Source organism: Brachyhypopomus gauderio, chromosome 13 (genome assembly GCF_052324685.1).
Source record: "Brachyhypopomus gauderio isolate BG-103 chromosome 13, BGAUD_0.2, whole genome shotgun sequence".
NCBI lineage: Eukaryota > Metazoa > Chordata > Actinopteri > Gymnotiformes > Hypopomidae > Brachyhypopomus > Brachyhypopomus gauderio.
In genome coordinates this window covers 10,703,017-10,720,305 of record NC_135223.1, presented here as the reverse complement: position 1 = coordinate 10,720,305, position 17,289 = coordinate 10,703,017, and the positions used below count along the sequence as shown (strand labels likewise).

The 17,289-nt window shown below is 44.5% G+C and overlaps 1 protein-coding gene across 6 annotated transcripts in view; it reads left to right on the top strand.

The window, feature by feature from the left end:
* The window catches only part of col14a1a (collagen, type XIV, alpha 1a), a 78,812-nt gene that overhangs the window by 14,167 nt on the left and 47,356 nt on the right, over positions 1–17,289 (top strand). For all 6 annotated transcript variants that reach the window (XM_076970804.1, XM_076970801.1, XM_076970802.1 and 3 more), the window contains exons 6-16: positions 10,290–10,442; positions 10,601–10,720; positions 10,907–11,071; positions 11,506–11,667; positions 11,769–11,923; positions 13,604–13,733; positions 14,083–14,225; positions 14,651–14,780; positions 15,078–15,217; positions 15,438–15,564; positions 16,364–16,497. In XM_076970804.1, the coding sequence (XP_076826919.1) occupies positions 10,290–10,442; positions 10,601–10,720; positions 10,907–11,071; positions 11,506–11,667; positions 11,769–11,923; positions 13,604–13,733; positions 14,083–14,225; positions 14,651–14,780; positions 15,078–15,217; positions 15,438–15,564; positions 16,364–16,497 (1,559 nt within the window). The remainder of the gene's footprint in view (positions 1–10,289; positions 10,443–10,600; positions 10,721–10,906; positions 11,072–11,505; positions 11,668–11,768; positions 11,924–13,603; positions 13,734–14,082; positions 14,226–14,650; positions 14,781–15,077; positions 15,218–15,437; positions 15,565–16,363; positions 16,498–17,289) is intronic.

The window sequence follows — 17,289 nt, the reverse complement described above, 5'->3', positions numbered from 1 at the left end:
ATATCTGCCCTGTCATCATTCACATTCTCCAGTGCAGAGGAGTTCAAGTCCAGTTCAATTCAAGCGACCTGTTGTTATTTCTCGCTCTCCTTGACCTAGGGGTCCATTGTTGTCCATATAAATGGAGGCTTTTTTGCAGGCTAATGACATCATTTACATAGAGGTCACTGTCTTTATCCCATGTCCCTGCCTTCAGTCAAGGTCGGGGGCAACCCAGGGGGAAGAGAGACACTGGTGCAATCTCACGGCTCAGCCACATCTGTCCTAACTCTGCTCAGAGCGGAGCGCTGAGTGGGCTTCTACGGTATTTAGACGTGTCATTCATCTACATCGGCTGATGCGCTTCCTGCTTCTCCCTCTCTCTCCTGAGGAAGCGCGTGGAGGAGAGGCGAGGAGACAGCTGTGAGGAGTAACGTAGAAGTGTAGGAGTGTATCCTTCCTTGATGAGGCAATCCTAATAGCACACGCTGCGGATTGGAGCGTTGCGGGACCATAGGGGCCCGTCTGCTCTCTCTCTCTCCCTCCGGTTCACTGTCATTGTTTAAAAATGCAGTATGCTACGAGACCATCCCGCCCTGTTAGTTATTAGTGTCCTGGAGGTATAGAATGTTTGATTGTATATAGCAGTGACTGGTGTAAACCATAGCCATCTCAGCGCAACATACCACCTGTGGTGAAGAATCTTTTCAGTAGCAGCAAAAAAAAAAAAAAACCCCAAAAAAAACCAAAGCAAAAAGAACCCAGCAACATTACAGCTGCTATGGACTGATTTGAGTTGACACCCAAAATCCCTTTAAAGATTTCAAATGCTCTTTGTTTTCACAGCTGTTTGTCTGAAACGTGTGGGCAGCCAAACAAATGGCTCATATCCGGTGTGGAAGGCTAATGGACAACTTAGGAGGGTCTCCTGAGAGTCTCCTCACACATACAGTCAGTGGAACGGAGGGAGCGCCGGGTGGGGGGGGGGGGGGGCTCATATTATCATAACACCCGTCAGAGCCAGGAATAAATCCTGCCCATGCAATTATATTTATAACCACATTAATTTCTTGCATTATTATTTATTTAGGCTTCTCCCTAAAGGGATTTTTGATGTCTTCGCAAGAGTTTTGTGTGAGAGCTGTCAACCGTGTGGAGTGCACACTGGTGCACACGCACACACACATACACACACACACAGCCAATATGCGGTAAAGGGCCAGCTTCTCTTATGAAATCATGACTGAAAAATAAGCCAGTGGCATATTGTAGGGGGATAATGTTACTGCAGGGCCACTGGTGGAACAGCAGGGGGCGCTATGGTGGGACAGCACAGTGGACCACTAGACCTGTATAACACTTACCTGTCAGTGCTGTGAGTATCAGGCAACCTATATGAACTCCTAGGCGAACTCACTCTCTCTTTCTCTCACTTTCTTTCTCTCTGTCTCTCTCTTGCTTTCTCGCCCTAAAAGGTAGATGTCCAAATCATAGCATTCATTCCATGTATGTAAAATTCTGAACTTGTGTTCAGTGTGTAATTAAATGCCCATTCTTGGCACTTGAAAGTTTTAGGGCTATTGGGGCACAGCAACCTTCAATAAACGCAAACAACAACAGTTATAAAACTTTAAAGACCCTACCTGTGTCATTGTGATATATGACAGCAAACATTTACCATCTATACATTATTGATCCCCTCTATATGTAGCTGTAGTGCGAAGCAGAGGTATATGGTTCAGTGATGTACAGGGCTGTATGGGGCCCTTCACAATTACTGGTGCCTATGGTAATAATGCAAGTAAAAGGCAAATATTGTTGCTGTTCATTGGTTTAATCTTACACTAAAGTCTGAGCATTTCATCAAGTATCAAGTTATTCAAGGAGAAAAAAAAACGCACAATGCTGAAATTATAGGCGTTCCTGGAAATTAGTGTGAACAAAATTGTACTGACATATTTATGTTCTGCTTTGGTAAAGTGGCTTTGATGTGTTTATTGCATGTTGCCCTGGGTGAGATGTTGCTGAAATCTTGTGTTCTGAAATTCCACGACAGGCTGTGCAATCTCAACTTTGTTGAAGGTCAGATAATATGATATATATTTTCTTGCAATAAATCTATGATGCTAGAAAAAGCAGTGCTCTGCTTTTGTCATCCGTATGCAAGCTCAACAATGTGTTTCCTCTGCTGACACAGCCCGTTGGGATCACACGTACCTTTTTTTCATTTCGCCATGATGCTGTTTATTTGTGGCCTGTGTGTGAATCGTGTGTAACTCCAGGCTGCTCCCTACTGGTTGATTTTAGATGTGCAATACAGCACCGGTCACACCGCAAAATGTTGGAGCAACATGTCAGACGTTGGCCGTTGTGGGCTGTCTGTGGCTACAGAAGCAGTAAATTGTGGAGCAATGCCACATCACACATTCAAAGACCACAAGTTCTAACTCACGACCAAAGAATTCTTTCATGATTTGTGATTGTTGTCTGCGACAGTATAACCACCATGCTAATTGCTCAGTATAAACCGAGTTCTAAGCGTAATCCAGTCTGCAGAAACACTTTAAGTAGTTAACCATGACTCTGTTTCGCTGGGATATGAAGTGACACACAGTTCAAATATCTTTACTCATCCATGAACCAGGATAAGATATACAAATAAAATGAAATATGTAGTTATCAAATCTTTATAACTGAGTAGCCATAAAATAGCCATAAGCTTCACACCTGGAAATAACCGTCTTCATCTTCAGCAACTTTCAAATCTAAACAAAACTTTATGCAACAGATAAAAGAGGGAGTTGTCTGTCTTGTACAGTGTCTTAACTCAGGGTGCTTCACTTTATGAACAGAGAAAATAAGACTATTCATGCAGTAGGAACGTAAGCCTCACTGTAAAGTATGGATGAGTATTTGTGATGTTGTGGAGCTGTAACTTTCTTCCACATGACCTTGGTATCTTATGATACCTGGCTTCACGCACCCCCTCACACACCGTGACGGCTCAGATCAAAGTCTGTCTGCCTCTGCGGAAGGGTTAAAACTGGTTGGGTCTTCCAGCATGACAATGATTCAAAGCATAACTGAAAGAAATTGGTTCACTGACCACAGAATGAAGCTTTGGTGGTGACTGCCCCAGTCTCTTGACCAAAACCTTGTTGAAAACCTGTGGAGCAGTATATTCGAGCGGCGCCTGGGGGCTCCAGGGAATCTGGGTAGATTCTGTATGGAAGAGTGAGTTTTCCTCACCTCACCCAGCATCATAAGAGAAGATTTAGTCCTGTTATCTTGGTAAAGGCACGCAGAACACAGTAATAAATGCAGAAGTGCCAAAAAGCTGATTTTCACTGCTCTTTTTTTAATACTTGCACATCATTAAAGGAGATTGGATTCCTGCTACATTTTCATTGTAAGATCAAGCTGAAAAAGAACAAAGTCCTTTTTTCATTCTTTTCCAGGCAACTTTACAAAGACAATTCAACAGTACTCTGTTCCATAGAGCAGGATACATGCATATTGTACATGTTGTGCCGAAAACGGCTGGCGGCCAATGGGGTGAAACGTTGAACTTGATGAAGTGCTCAGCCTGTGCTTAGCCTACTGAAGCCTCTCAGGCATGAGGACCCTCTCCTTCTCGTGACCTTCACACGAGGAGCAGGCCAGAACCTTGGCCTCATCACATCTAACTGCAGCGCCTAATGCGGCAGAGCCTGGCACGAGATAAGTAGTTCTCTCATTACCACTAAGGAGAGTAGTGCTCATCCCTCACACATACCCATTCACTCACACTCATATATTCACTTTTATATTGCAAGTGTCTGACATTAAATGCTAAAACGCAGCATCTTTCAAACCCGCGACTGCTTTTACCCCCGTAAACTGCTCACCCTGATGTTTAATAGCCGCCCGGGCCCCTGCGTGGCGAGGCGGTGTGGTTCTGGAGGAAGTGCGGGTGAACTCTCAGCAGGATGAGGGCCGGAGCACTGTGATTAGGCCCTTTACTTCACACCGAACTGCAGCAGCAGACTCCCTGCACACTCCTAACACAGGATGCTTCACGTTCACAAACAGGCAAGAGTCGAAGTTGAGAGAGTGAGATTAGTGTTCTGTTGGGAGGATCACCTGAAGAGCTTAATCATTTCTTTCTCTGCACCTTTGAAAGCTGGTGTCATGGAACTGTCAGATTCGGAGTTTAGTTTTTCTCAGTGTAAAAATGTTTACTGAAATGCTGGCGAATTATTAACGTATTTTGTATTTTGCAGTGATCAGAAGGAAGAATGACATCCCAGATGGGAGGGGAGATTAATGCATGTTAAACGTATTGTGAAATGAGGTCTTAGAGGTGCAGACTTTCCAAACTCACAGCAGGAAGGAGAAAGGGCTCATGTAAACAAGGTGTGCAAAGAACCAGTTTTTAAAAATTATGTATTTATTGGTTTCAAAGATTAATCTTTTACAAAAACAAGGTCAGTCGCCACGGTAATCACATAGAAGGGTTTCACAAAACATGAAGTGCATTCAGAAACACAATTGCAGAACGAACACACTGAGGGTAGTGGCAGGTGTGGCAAAGGGAAGGAGTGACTCTAATAGTGACAGTAAAAATAATACAGATAATGGGATTAGTAATAACAATGATTACTGCAACACAATAAAACAAATAGATGATCGAAAGCATAAATCACATTCCTTCCAGTAATTCCTACACAGGTGATCCCTCTTATTTAATTCCTATACACGTGATGCCTCTTATTTAATTCATATACATGTGACGCCTCTTGAAAGTTTTTTCCAGTGGGAAAAAACAATAATATTTAATAATATATTTTTTTAACTTTAGGACTCTTAGGATATATTCTTGATCATCATTTAGCACAAAGTCCTGACTATAATTTAGAAGATACTAACTTTTAACAAATTCAAACGTTTTCAAAAAATTTGTCAGTGATTCAGTGAAAACCAGAAACTGTGTAGGGTTATTGTAATAAGGTTTTTTAATCCTGATGTTCATATCAAAGTTTTCTCATTGAGGGTCTAGAAGGTAGAATGGCAGACAGGTGAAGAGTAGTTTGTAAATGAGTGGTGACACACACTAAGTGGCCCGGGGCTTTTCTCGTTAGCACCTCCTCCCGCACTTCGGACAGATTTGTTAAAGAATCCCAGCAGGCCAGACACTGCCGAAGTCTCTGTTTCACCCACGAGGTGATGCCTGACAAATATATAAGTGCTTGAGAAAAGGAAATAAATACGACTTACGAACTTACAAAACAAGCTTCACTGCCAGACAGATCTGGGCCTTCATTTGTCAAGTAATAGTTTTAAAAGGAGGAATTAGAAGGGGAGAAAAACAGTAAATCAGCTTTGAAAGGGCCCAGACAGTATTACCAAGGTCCTTTACTCTGAATAATTAAGTAGGTCGGATGTTGTGGATGTGAAACTAATGCTCAGCTGAACTGGAGGCTGCCTGCAGGCTAGAGCAGCACGGGAGCTGAACATTATAAAGCTGAAGTCTTGCTTAGCTCCATGTGACTCGGTGTGGAAGTGGGCGGTCCCAGAATGGGCGCTCCGATTGGTGGGAACTATTTGTTTATTGTTTCGGATTGGTCGGTAGATATACAGCGTGTTCTGTAATTGGACGAAAACTGGCTCAGCTGTTTAGGGCCGTCTTGAAAGCCCGAGTGCACGCAGCGTCGGGGGTCGTTCGGTTTTAAAAAGCATGGAGACTCATAATTAGCGTGCTTTGCAGTCAGTGCATAGGGGAGGAATCTGGATGTGGGCTGGATCATTGCTCCTACACATTAGCATCAAAAATGCTTTTCAAGGTCATTTCTCCCTCCCCCCTCCTGGTGCATTGAGTTCACAGAGAGTAAATGTGAATTGACCTGTTGCTCCCTTCACGCCTTGTGCCAAATTTTGAAAACAAGAAAAGGTCTTTGTACGTTCCAGGCAATGTCAGATTCTTGCCTGCATTTTGCTGGCACTTTGGGCCTCATTCAGTAAGATAATGACACACTCTGTTGTTTTCACTGCTGACCGTTCTGTCACAGGCATGACAGAACAATTCAGAAAGTAGGACTTCACAAAAAGTCCTGAAACTCTAGATTTAGTGTTATACTGTCTGTTAACGCAGCTTGTTTTGGAGCAAGTGTGCCAATTAACTCTGTTGGCTCTTTGAAGCAACGCCAGCCTCTATCTGGCCCCTCAATGCTTGGCGGCAAGCGGCAGGGCTTCCAGAAGCCATAACATATTTGCCATGGCGTGACATCTGAGAAAGGCCTGCAGTGGTCGCGGGGCTGCTGAGTTGCACGCGTACAGACGCCGGGCTATAAACCTGCCATGCAGAGGTCCGGCCAAATCGGTTCTGCTTCCCTCCACTTCTGAAACATAGAGGTCTGCATTCTGTCGGATAATAGAGGGGGCGGGACAAGGGCCGGGGGAGCCCGCCTTCTTTCACACAGCCAATCAGCGTGGGCAGGAAATGGTTTGAATTGCTGAATGGTGTTTAAACACGACTTTTGGACTCTTGTTCTTGGTCACTCCGTCTCAATCTATCTCTGCACACTCTTGGTGTTTATATGACAACATAGACATAATCTCTGGATTGTTCTGCCCTAGAAGGCGCCTTCAGCCAGCTTGGACATATTTTTGACTATGTAGGAAGACCACAAACAATTCAATTGTCTAGATGGGCATGCTGAGTATATGTCACACATCTGTCTGCAGATTTGATTTTATGATATATTTTCAGCTGTTTAGAATTATTTACACAAAGCTGCATCATCTTCTTTGATATCTTCTGTTTTGTGGATGTATCACTGCTGGCATACTGAGCGGAGTGAGCTTGAATACATTTTGGAAGTTGATAGATCCAAATTTACACACGCACATTAATCCTCATGGCAGTAGTCAACAGAATGTTTTATAGAATAGTATAGATTGCCCTGAGCGTGTGGTAAATACCACATGGCGCGACAAGATTATATTGGTGAAAGCCAAAAAATTGGTTCTGAATCTCATTTGGCTATTTTAACACTTTGTAAATAATATTTTCACATTAAGGCTTAACCATCATAAGTGTAAAAGGTATTAATAAGATGCAGATGCATTATTGGAAGTTCTCTAGGTCGTGCCTAACACTAAAAGGAGAGAATAATAATAAGAGAGATAGTAACAGACAACAGCCCCGCTCCAGCACTGCTTTAACCTCAAAACCAAACTTTAACCACATCATCAAACGCAGTCAAAGGGATTATCTGGAACATTGGGAAAAAGAAATTCGGACTCAAAACAAACTTGAATGCTATCGGGCCCTAAAAATAGAGTATGAATTGGAAGAGTATCTCCTGACTGTCAGAGATACAAAGTAGAGACAGATCCTGACCAAGTACAGACTCAGTGAGCACAGCCTGGCCGTAGAGAGAGGCAGGTATAAACAGTCCTGGCTGCCCAGAGAGCAGAGGCTGTGTGGTCACTGTACGACAGGTGAGGTCGAGACAGAGATGCACTTTCTCCTACAATGCGATAAATTCACGAGAACACGAGAAATTTACACACACAAATTCATAAAGATAATCCCAAACTTCCAAACATTACCACAAACTGAACAATTAAAAATCATTCTAAGAGGGGGACACAGCGCCCCCCTCGCTGCTAAATATGTAAGTACATGTCACAGCCTGAGAGACAGTGGGAAACGACCCCCCCCTTCAGCTTCAGAATGTGAATGTAAATAATTGAAATGATAACTTTCCCTAAATGTTATCATATTTTATTTTATTTTATTATTGTTATTTGTTCTTTGTCAATGTTATTGTCATTGTTAACATTGCTGTAATGCTTTGGCAACACTGTACCCTATACAGTCATGCTAATAAAGCTATATTGAATTGAATTGAAATTGAATTGAATAATTACTGAAATATTACTCATGTAATCTCTTATTTCTCAATCATCGACATTTTTGGTCTGTGAGTCCGGGGAGGGGGGGTGGCATTGGTGGTGGTTAGAGGCCTTTTATCTAATCTGCTGTCCTAAGTTCAAATAGACTTGTGTTGTCTTGTGTGATGGTTCTTCTCCACCCTTCCATCTTTGATGTCTTGGGTCAGACAGCTATTATGTGCTGTTAAATTGCACACATCCTTTTCATTGTGAGCCCAGACAGTGCACCCAGCCTTTAAGCTGACCACAGAAAATGGAAGGGAGGCAACCCTAGCAGGAAGTGGCCTGACACCAGGTGTTACTGCTCTTATTGTGCATGTTATGTTGCTCAGTTTCAGCCAGCTGGTTAGTGTGATGTTTCGTTCTGTCTGCTTACGCCCTACAATGACTGCAGACTATTAGTCTGTACACTTCAGCACTGCTGGACCGAAGGAGACTGACACATCTTCACACGGGCTCGCTAACAGAATGTCATTATTTGATACCTCGGTAATGGGAATTTAATGAGAATAATATAGAGGCCATAAAAAAACATAATGTTACTGTAGTCTCACAAGGATTTGATCTCATTTTCTGAAGACTGAAGCTCACACACAGAAGTGCCATTAGAGAATGAAGAGGCGGAATAAATGGCGCGTACGATCAGGGGGTTTGTAGAAGAGCCTGTCACTCGTCTTCCATGATCCTCTTTGATTCTCCAGTCACAAAATGTGCCTCGGGGCAGGATTGTGGTGTTGGTGTCGTTTTATCCTTACCTGCTTGTCTGTGTTCTTTCTGCAGCGTGTGCGCTCGTCCGCAAACCCCCCGAAGACGCGGTGTGGGCGGCGGAATGGCCGAGGGTCTCGCACGCCGCCCTCAGGCTCACGTGACCTCGGGCTCACGAGTTCGGCGAGGCGCTCTTTGCCGCTCGTCTCTGAGCTCTCGGGGATCAGGATGAATCAATGGGGCGGGATCAGCCATCATCCTGCTGTTTTCTCACCCCTCATTCCCACAAGCTTTCTCCAGCTCTCAGGTTGAGGCAGAGCGTGAGCCCCCGTACCCCACGCCCACCCCAGCCCCCAAACATGCCCCTGCCCCCGCCCATGCCCTTGCCCCAGCCCCCACCCCTGCCTCCGCCCCTGCCCCCGACCCTCAGCTTGCCTGCATCCCGATGAGCGGACGTTTCCCGGGGTTTTTACTGATGAGCCAGCTCACGGCTCTCCCTGCGCTTCCCCGCCACTCTCGCCCTGAGGGAGCCGAACACGGACGGCGGGCCGAGACATCGTTTGAGCTGCCGGCTCTTTTGTGTGACTAAAAAATGGAAAGTGAATAGGGAGGAGAATTGGGAGACATAAGGGTTAATTAAACAGCCCTTTAGGCTGGCGAATGCTCCTTTATTGAACGTCCCTGCAGACAGTGCTGAATTGGTCGAATGTAACTAGATTGATTGATCTGTGCTCAATATTTTCTTTTGGCAGGGAGCTCCATTTTTGTGCATCTGACTATTCATATGAATATCTCATTTTTAAAATGACAGATTATTTCCCGGCAGTCGCTCTCTCACTGTTGAATGCAGTGCGCACCTTCACAGTTCTTCAGCATTCTGCACTAGTTAGTCTGGCTGGCTGACGCCTGCTGCTGGATTTAAGTCTTTTGGGATTGCAGCTCCGTTACGTCTCAACCCCAAAGTTTCTACAAAAAATGAAGAGATGGAAATTTTGCTCTATATCATGCTGTAGAGGCAAAAGTGTCCATTCTACAAAGAAATAAATGGCTAAATGACAAACACAACAGGCTCCCATGCCACAAACAGAGAGATGTCCACTGCTACACTGTGCAGATTTACTGCCATCACTGGGAGCCAAGCCATTACTTCTCATGTTGAAAACGTGTGTTTATGGCACTGTGCTGCTTAACTCTGGTGGGATTTACTGGGAGGAAGCTGTGATCTCTCTCTCTCTCTCTCTCTCTCTCTCTCTTTCGTTCTCTCTCTCTCCTACTCTCTCACACACACACACACACACTTTTTCCTCAGGAGCATCCATCCGTCTTTAAAGATTCATGTATTCTAGCTTGAGCGGAGCCCAAAGCAAACCCTGTCCACAGTGAGAGCATGTCACATGGCAGCGTGTTTGAGGTGCTTTTTTATTACAAGGAATATTATCGCACTATTTTCTTGTTTTTGTCATATTCTAATTTGTGTTTTGACAAGGCGGCGTAATAAAAGTATGCTCTTCCTCCATGACTGAGGTGTGATTTCTTTCTACCTTCTGTTCTATTTTGTAAAGAAGAGCATATGCCTCTGGTTACATCTGCATATCGGACATTTCCAGTTTACATGGCCATGATTGTTAAATGCGTGTTTACTCACAAATGCCGACTCTCTCCTGTAGACCAGTTCGTGTGTGCCACCGCGGCGATTGCGGACATCGTCATCCTGGTAGACGGCTCGTGGAGTATCGGCAGGCTCAACTTCCGCCTGGTGCGAACGTTCCTGGAAAACCTGGTCAATGCCTTTGATGTGGGAATTGACAGGACTCGTGTAGGTGTGTTCACCCAGCTCCCTCTCTCCTCTCAGCCACCAGCGTTGTTTTCGTCCTCATAAATGTAGTACGGTAACTATAGAATAGTGCAGTTGCACTGTTCGGAGAGGACGGTTGACAAGATTGCATGGATGGACTGACCTCCAGTTTCTGGTTTTCAGGACTGGCCCAGTATTCTGGAGATCCAAGGATCGAGTGGCACCTCAACACCTTCAGCAGCAAAGACACTGTGATCGATGCCATAAAAAACCTGCCCTACAAAGGAGGGAACACACTCACAGGTAGTGCACCTCTGTGCTCCTGCTCCCACGTCTAGAGACACAATCAGCTTCCTGGTTTTGACAGGAACAGGAACATGTTGGTGTGTGAGTGGATGCGGATGTTAGCGAGGAGCTCTTCTGTCATGTTTGGACTGACTTAACATGTCTGAAGAACCATGTCTCTTTTGCCCATTGGTCCTTGTACAGGTCTGGCCCTCACGTACATTCTGAAGAACAGCTTCAAACCGGAATCTGGTGCTCGGTACAACGTTCCCAAAATTGGAATTCTGATCACTGATGGAAAATCCCAGGATGCGGTCGACCTTGCTGCCCAGAGCTTAAAGGATGCTGGGATTGAGCTCTTTTCCATTGGTATGAGAAGTTTCTCTATGAGGCACTGTGTAAAAAGACAGATTCTGAATGACTATGCTATGTTAAACCAAAATAGATGGTTTAATAAATGGCTGTAGATTGTAAAGTTCTTCAGAGCCACCCATTGCCACCCAGTTTGGGATGATGCTCTGGATGCTCTTGGTGATGTTAACCAGCAGCACATATGATGCTCTATATATATACATTGCTATATATAAGCTAATTTAAGTATAAACCATTAGCTAAAAATGCCTTTAAGACTATAAAGAATATACATTCACTGGTAGTGTGTTTGAAAGCTACTCTACACACATCTTGCCTTCAGCAAATACACTGCATATGTTAGTACACCTGAGCACTGCTTTGTGTGTCTGTGTACAGAGTGCATTGTGTACATAACGTGTGTGTGTGTGCGGGTGTGCTCATGCGTGTAGGGGTCAAGAATGCGGATGAGAACGAGCTGAAGGCCATTGCGTCTGAGCCAGACGACTCCCACGTCTACAACGTGGCTGATTTCAGCATCATGAGCACCATAGTAGAGGGCCTGACCAGGACCGTGTGTGATGGTGTCGAGCAGCAAGACAAGGAGATCAGAAGTGAGTCCAGGCCTCTATGACCTGAAATGCGTTTATTATGCACATGCGTACATGTGTATTTTATCTGTGGCCTAATGCCTCTTGTACTCTGCTCTCCGAAGATTTTGACCCCGAGGAGACAGTGGACGCTCCTCAGGACCTGGTGACGTCTGAAGTGACAGCGCATAGTTTCCGGGTGTCCTGGAGCCACGTCTCCAGCAGAGTGCGGAAGTTCCGTGTGGTCTACTATCCCTCGAAGGAAGGCGAGCTAGAAGAGGTCACTGCCCGACACCTCTGGGTTTAGAAATATTCATAGAATAATAAAAGTAACCTTCAAGTTCCCTCTAAACCAGGAACGGGGCAGAGCTGGTTAAATACTCGGCTTCAATCACAGATCAGCTAACCCCACAAATCTCTCACTGATGTCTTTTCCAACACTTCCAAATAGAAGTGAGTGATCTTTTTCTAGCCAATCACATATCCACAGAGACGTGACAAGGTAGGATTAATGGCTGTGAGTCAAACCTCTTTCATCAAGCACTGTACACTTAACCAATCAGTCCATTCAGGTCTCTTAAAGCAGATTCATCAGCATCTCACCAGGTCTGGCTGGAGAGAGAAGGCCCTGTGGTCAATGGTCTGACTGAGAGTTGTTCTCAGGATTTATTCTTAATCTACAATTAACTACTTAAACTCCAGATACCTTGGAAGGACGTTTAGAATGTAAAATAGGAGCTTTAGAGATTTTGTCATAATTTTTCAGTGTCCCAAATCCTTAAAAGCAAGCTTTTCAGACACAACTTCAGACCAAGTGATTTTAGACACTGCTTAAATTAATATGATGGAATAATACCATATTTATTCCTCGCAAGATTTTGAACACACTTAATCATGCTTATCTTAGTAGTCATTAGAGACTGATTAGGAAAAGACCATATTAGGAAGTGATCTTTATTATATTACTACAGCTGTGAGTATATTCGCTCATATTCTCATCAGTACCTTTATATTTATTAATTTGACTTTGCCATTTAAATGGAGTGAAATATTCACCAGGTTATATTCTTCCAACTTTCAAGTTGCTTTGTGAAAAGATTCAAGGTTAGCTGTCTTATGACCCAAGCATAGTTTACACTGGGGACACCGGAGACACTGAAGACACTGGGGACACTGAAGACACTGGGGACATGTTCCCACCACATTTTGAAATGGCTGGTTTTGTCCTCACCACTTTCTGAGAGTATTTTCTGTCACAGCCTGTGCACCCAGGTTGAGAAGAAGGCACTCGGATCACGTGGGAGTGTATTTAGATCACGTGGGAGTGTATTTAGTCAGCTCGCATCATACTGGGGTCATTGCACGTGTGCTCTTTTCCATGAAAAATAAACAATCCAACAAAATAATTTTTAGACAGACAAGAATTGTATTTGTATCTCATACTACTCTCATAAGAATTGTATCTCATACTACGTGTACCGCTTGACTAATAGGGTTGACAGGTGTGGCCATGAAACCTTTCATGAACATCTTCCTTTCAGTCTCAGTGCTGGTTTCTCTTCACTGAACTCGCGTGCCTGAGGACTTTATTTCTTAGCGGGAGTGCGACTCCGAGGGACAGCTGAACTGGCTGCAGTCCGGTTCACAGCACTTTTCACAGACATGAAGTTATGGCCACGGAGCCAGATATTAAACCTTTTTCCATTACATATAATTGAGGATAGAGCTACTTCACTGATGTCTTTAGTACTGAGAAACCTGACAATCCTCAGGAGCTTAACAACAGGCTTAAACTCAGATGAACAGGCCATTTCATTCTCATTTATGTAACAATAAATCCCTTTTGTGAGGAACTCATAGTTTAGTCATATATCACAAAGCTTGCCATGTGTTAGACTTTATTGTATTTATCATATATTTTCACAAATCCTTTGTGTTTACTTTGGTTCATCCTGTACAGGTGGTGGTGGATGGCACTGAGACCTCAGTTGTGCTGAAGAACCTGAACTCACTGACTGAGTATGAGCTGGCTGTGTTTGCTGTGTATACAAACTCGGCCAGCGTGCCCCTCAGGGGCAGCGAGACCACACGTGAGTCTCTGCTCATGCACGCACTTTCGCACGCGCACACTCTCGCACGCACACTCGCACTCTCAGGCACTTCACTAACACCATGGTGCATGTTAAACGTTCAGTATCTGACCGCTATGTTTTCTGTGGAAGCATATTCAGATGAATCTTCCTCAACTGCTAAACCCCATCATCTCTCCTTTGTGCACCAGACTCCGGCACCGTAATGTTTTGATCTTACAGGGACTGGGAATACTTGTAACTGAAAATTCAGACATTAATCTGTGTGTGTTTGTGTATGTGAATCCATGTGGGGTTACAATTGGATGTGTGGGGATGTTTTGATGTGTGTGTATGTGTGTGCTTTCAGTGGCCCTTCCAACCGTCAGTGATCTGACGCTGTACGATGCGACACACGACACCTTGCGGGTACGATGGACAGCTGCAGAAGGGGCTTCTGGGTACATGATCCTGTATGGACCTTTAAGCGGCACATCTACTGATGCGGCAGAAGTAAGACACCATGACAGTGCGAGTGTGTGTGTGTGTGTGTGTGTGTGTGTGTGTGTGTGTGTGTGTGTGTTCCTGCATGTAACCTATGAAGAGCTTTTTACTGCATTTTCTCAAACTCATCATATTATGATTCTGATTCCGACTGCGCGTGTGCAATGAATTAATATTAATCTAATTAATCAATATGCCTTGATGTTTACCCCTGAAGACCCCTATTAATTATCTCAAACCATCCAGAACAATAAAGTGATAAAGTGATCGATGTCTTCATGCATTTTGTGATGCATAAAGTCAGCTGTCCTTCTTCATGCTCTTATTGACTAAACTGAGTTTTCTCAGTGTTGCTATGGCTACTCAGTGAAAGCAGCCCGAGCTCCGCCCCCTCGGTCTGAGGCCTTTGCTGGTGCATGTGTTGTGTGATGCAGATGAAAGTTGCAGACACAGTGACCGACCAGGAGCTGATGGACTTGAGCCCAGACACAGAGTACTCAGTCACTGTCTACGCCCTGTTCGGAGAAGAGGCCAGCGACCCGACCACCGCCCAGAGCTCCACCCGTTAGTGTTCCTTCCTGCTACACCCTCAGCAGCTCTCCCATTAAAAGACGAGGGATGACCACGCCAAAAAAATAGGCACATTACATGGAGAGCGAAATGCGGTTACGAGGAACATATTTTGCGGTTACGAGGAACTTATCTGATTGTAAACAGCAGGAGTAGAGGTGGATGTTGCTAGTGAGCTGCAACTGACACGACCTGTTATGACCTTTGTCATTGCCGAATCACATGTTCCTCTCTGACAACACCGAGACGTTTGTGGAGGCTTGACCCTGATCTCTGCGTCTGTGTCGTCAGTGCCTGTGGAACCTCCTCGTAACCTGCGTGTCACTGAGATTGACCAGAGCTCCGCCCGTCTCAGCTGGGATGCCCCGTCCAACCAGGTCACTGGCTACCACGCCATATACCTCAGAACCGACAAAGGCCTGGCCAACGAGGTACCTTTCCACACACAAGCCGTGGCGCGCTGATCCGGTTCCTCTCACACCGTCACCTCCTCAGAACTACAAGTGGTGTTTTTGGCTCAGAGGGATTAGAAATGAATGTTTGAGCTTTTGTATGTTACACATGAACTGTATTGAAGCACTCAAACTCATACAGAAGTTGTTCGACAGATATTTGATACATTATTGCATCTTCACATCTGCTGTGGCTCAGGTCAAGATGGGTCCGGAGACAAACGTGGTCCTGAAGGACCTGGCACCGCTTTCAGAATATTCGGTGGCTGTCTTAGCTGTTTATAACACGGTCCAGTCCAAGCCTCTGCTCGGACACTTCACCACAAGTAAGAACCGTTTACACAACAGCGCGTCCAATGTGACGATCATGACAAACACGGCATTGTTTGATGCATTTTCTTAATCTGCGTGCTATATTGAGTCTGTGTGTCTGGGCCAAGTCTCAGATGCAGGCTTCTCTCCATGAGATAAAAAGAAAAAAATGACTGCCGACAAAGCAATCCATTACACTCAGCAGCAGACATTCATTATAGGAGGTCAGTGATTGATCTGGACTTTTATCTTCACACTCTCATTGGTCTTCAGGAGGGCTGCCTCTGGCGCTTCAGTAATATAATAGTACGGCAAAATTTTTGAGGCATTCCGATAGGAAGCGAGTGCAGTGGCAACCGTGTGCGCTGTGTCAGCAGAGGTGGGCCTGCTCAGGCAAAAACAATCAAACTCCCAATCTGATCATCCAAACACAGACTGTAAAAAATATTAGCATCGGATTTCCCCTTGGCTGGAAGAGGGAAGAGGCTTCACTGTTATATCATTTTAGTAGGCAGTAGTCTCTATATATAAAGTCTATATATATATATATATATATATATATATATATATATATATATATATATATATATATAGAGAGAGAGAGAGAGAGAGAGAGAGAGAGAGAGAGAGAGAGAGAGATAAAAATTGTAATACACAAGTACACAACGTTTTCAGAGAAACAGGACGTTTCGGACAGAGGTCCTTCATCAGCTGTGCAAGCAAATTATATATATCTATATCCATCCATCCATTCATCCTTCCATCTCGATCGATAAGAGAACCTGATTGGTCCTCTATGTCCCTGTAACCTAGAGCTGGCTCTGCTAAAGTTGAGCATCAGTGAGGTCACGGCGGAGAGTTTCCGGGTGAGCTGGATACGGCCAGTGGAGGACGTGGAACTCTACAAGCTGACCTGGACCGCTGACGGAGAACGCGAAGCTAGAGAGGTGAGGCTCCGTGGAAGGGCAATATTTCAGCAGATGCTCAGAAAAACAATCCAAAGCTTGGATAGCAAACACAGAACCCACAAAAGAAAAGCAGGTCTTGACTGAGCTGAAGGTGCAACCTTATAAACACTACAAATCATTTGGTGTTTTTTTTTTTTTTTTGTTCTGCGGTCTTGTGGAGCATTGCAATAATAATGAAGCATGTACGGAACATTCTAGAATAAGATGTCACTGGCACGCCGCCACCCATCCATAACCCGGCAGTCAGAGGTTCAAATCTCTGCACGGCACGGTAAAATAAAAGGTTGAAATATCAGAGAGCTGCAGGTTCAGATTCCCCTGACCTTCGTCTGAACTGTCACTGCACCCCTGAACGTGGCTCTGGGTTTAGAGCAGCTCAGCGTGGAGGCGTCAGCCTTCCCCAGGTTAGGGGGAACATATGATGGACGGACTTTACAGCAGGGTGCCATCCACGATGTGTCCCGCGGCACCCAGACCCCATCGCATTCGGTTTCACGCAGTTCTACAGTGAAACTGCAGGAGAGTGTGACAGCTGGGTTTAATTGACTGAAAATAAGGAGAGAAAGTTTAAAGGGATTTTTTTTACTGTTTATGTAGATTCAACACATTCAAGCTCAGATTGTATCATATAACCAACAATCCTTGTTGTCTAGGTCTTTGAGTATTTTGTCAAAATTAGATTTAAAGGATTTGGCAGTTTGACTTTTTTATGAATTTCTTAGCACCAACAAAGGAAACACAAAGGTTATTTTAGCAGCAAGAAACTATAGA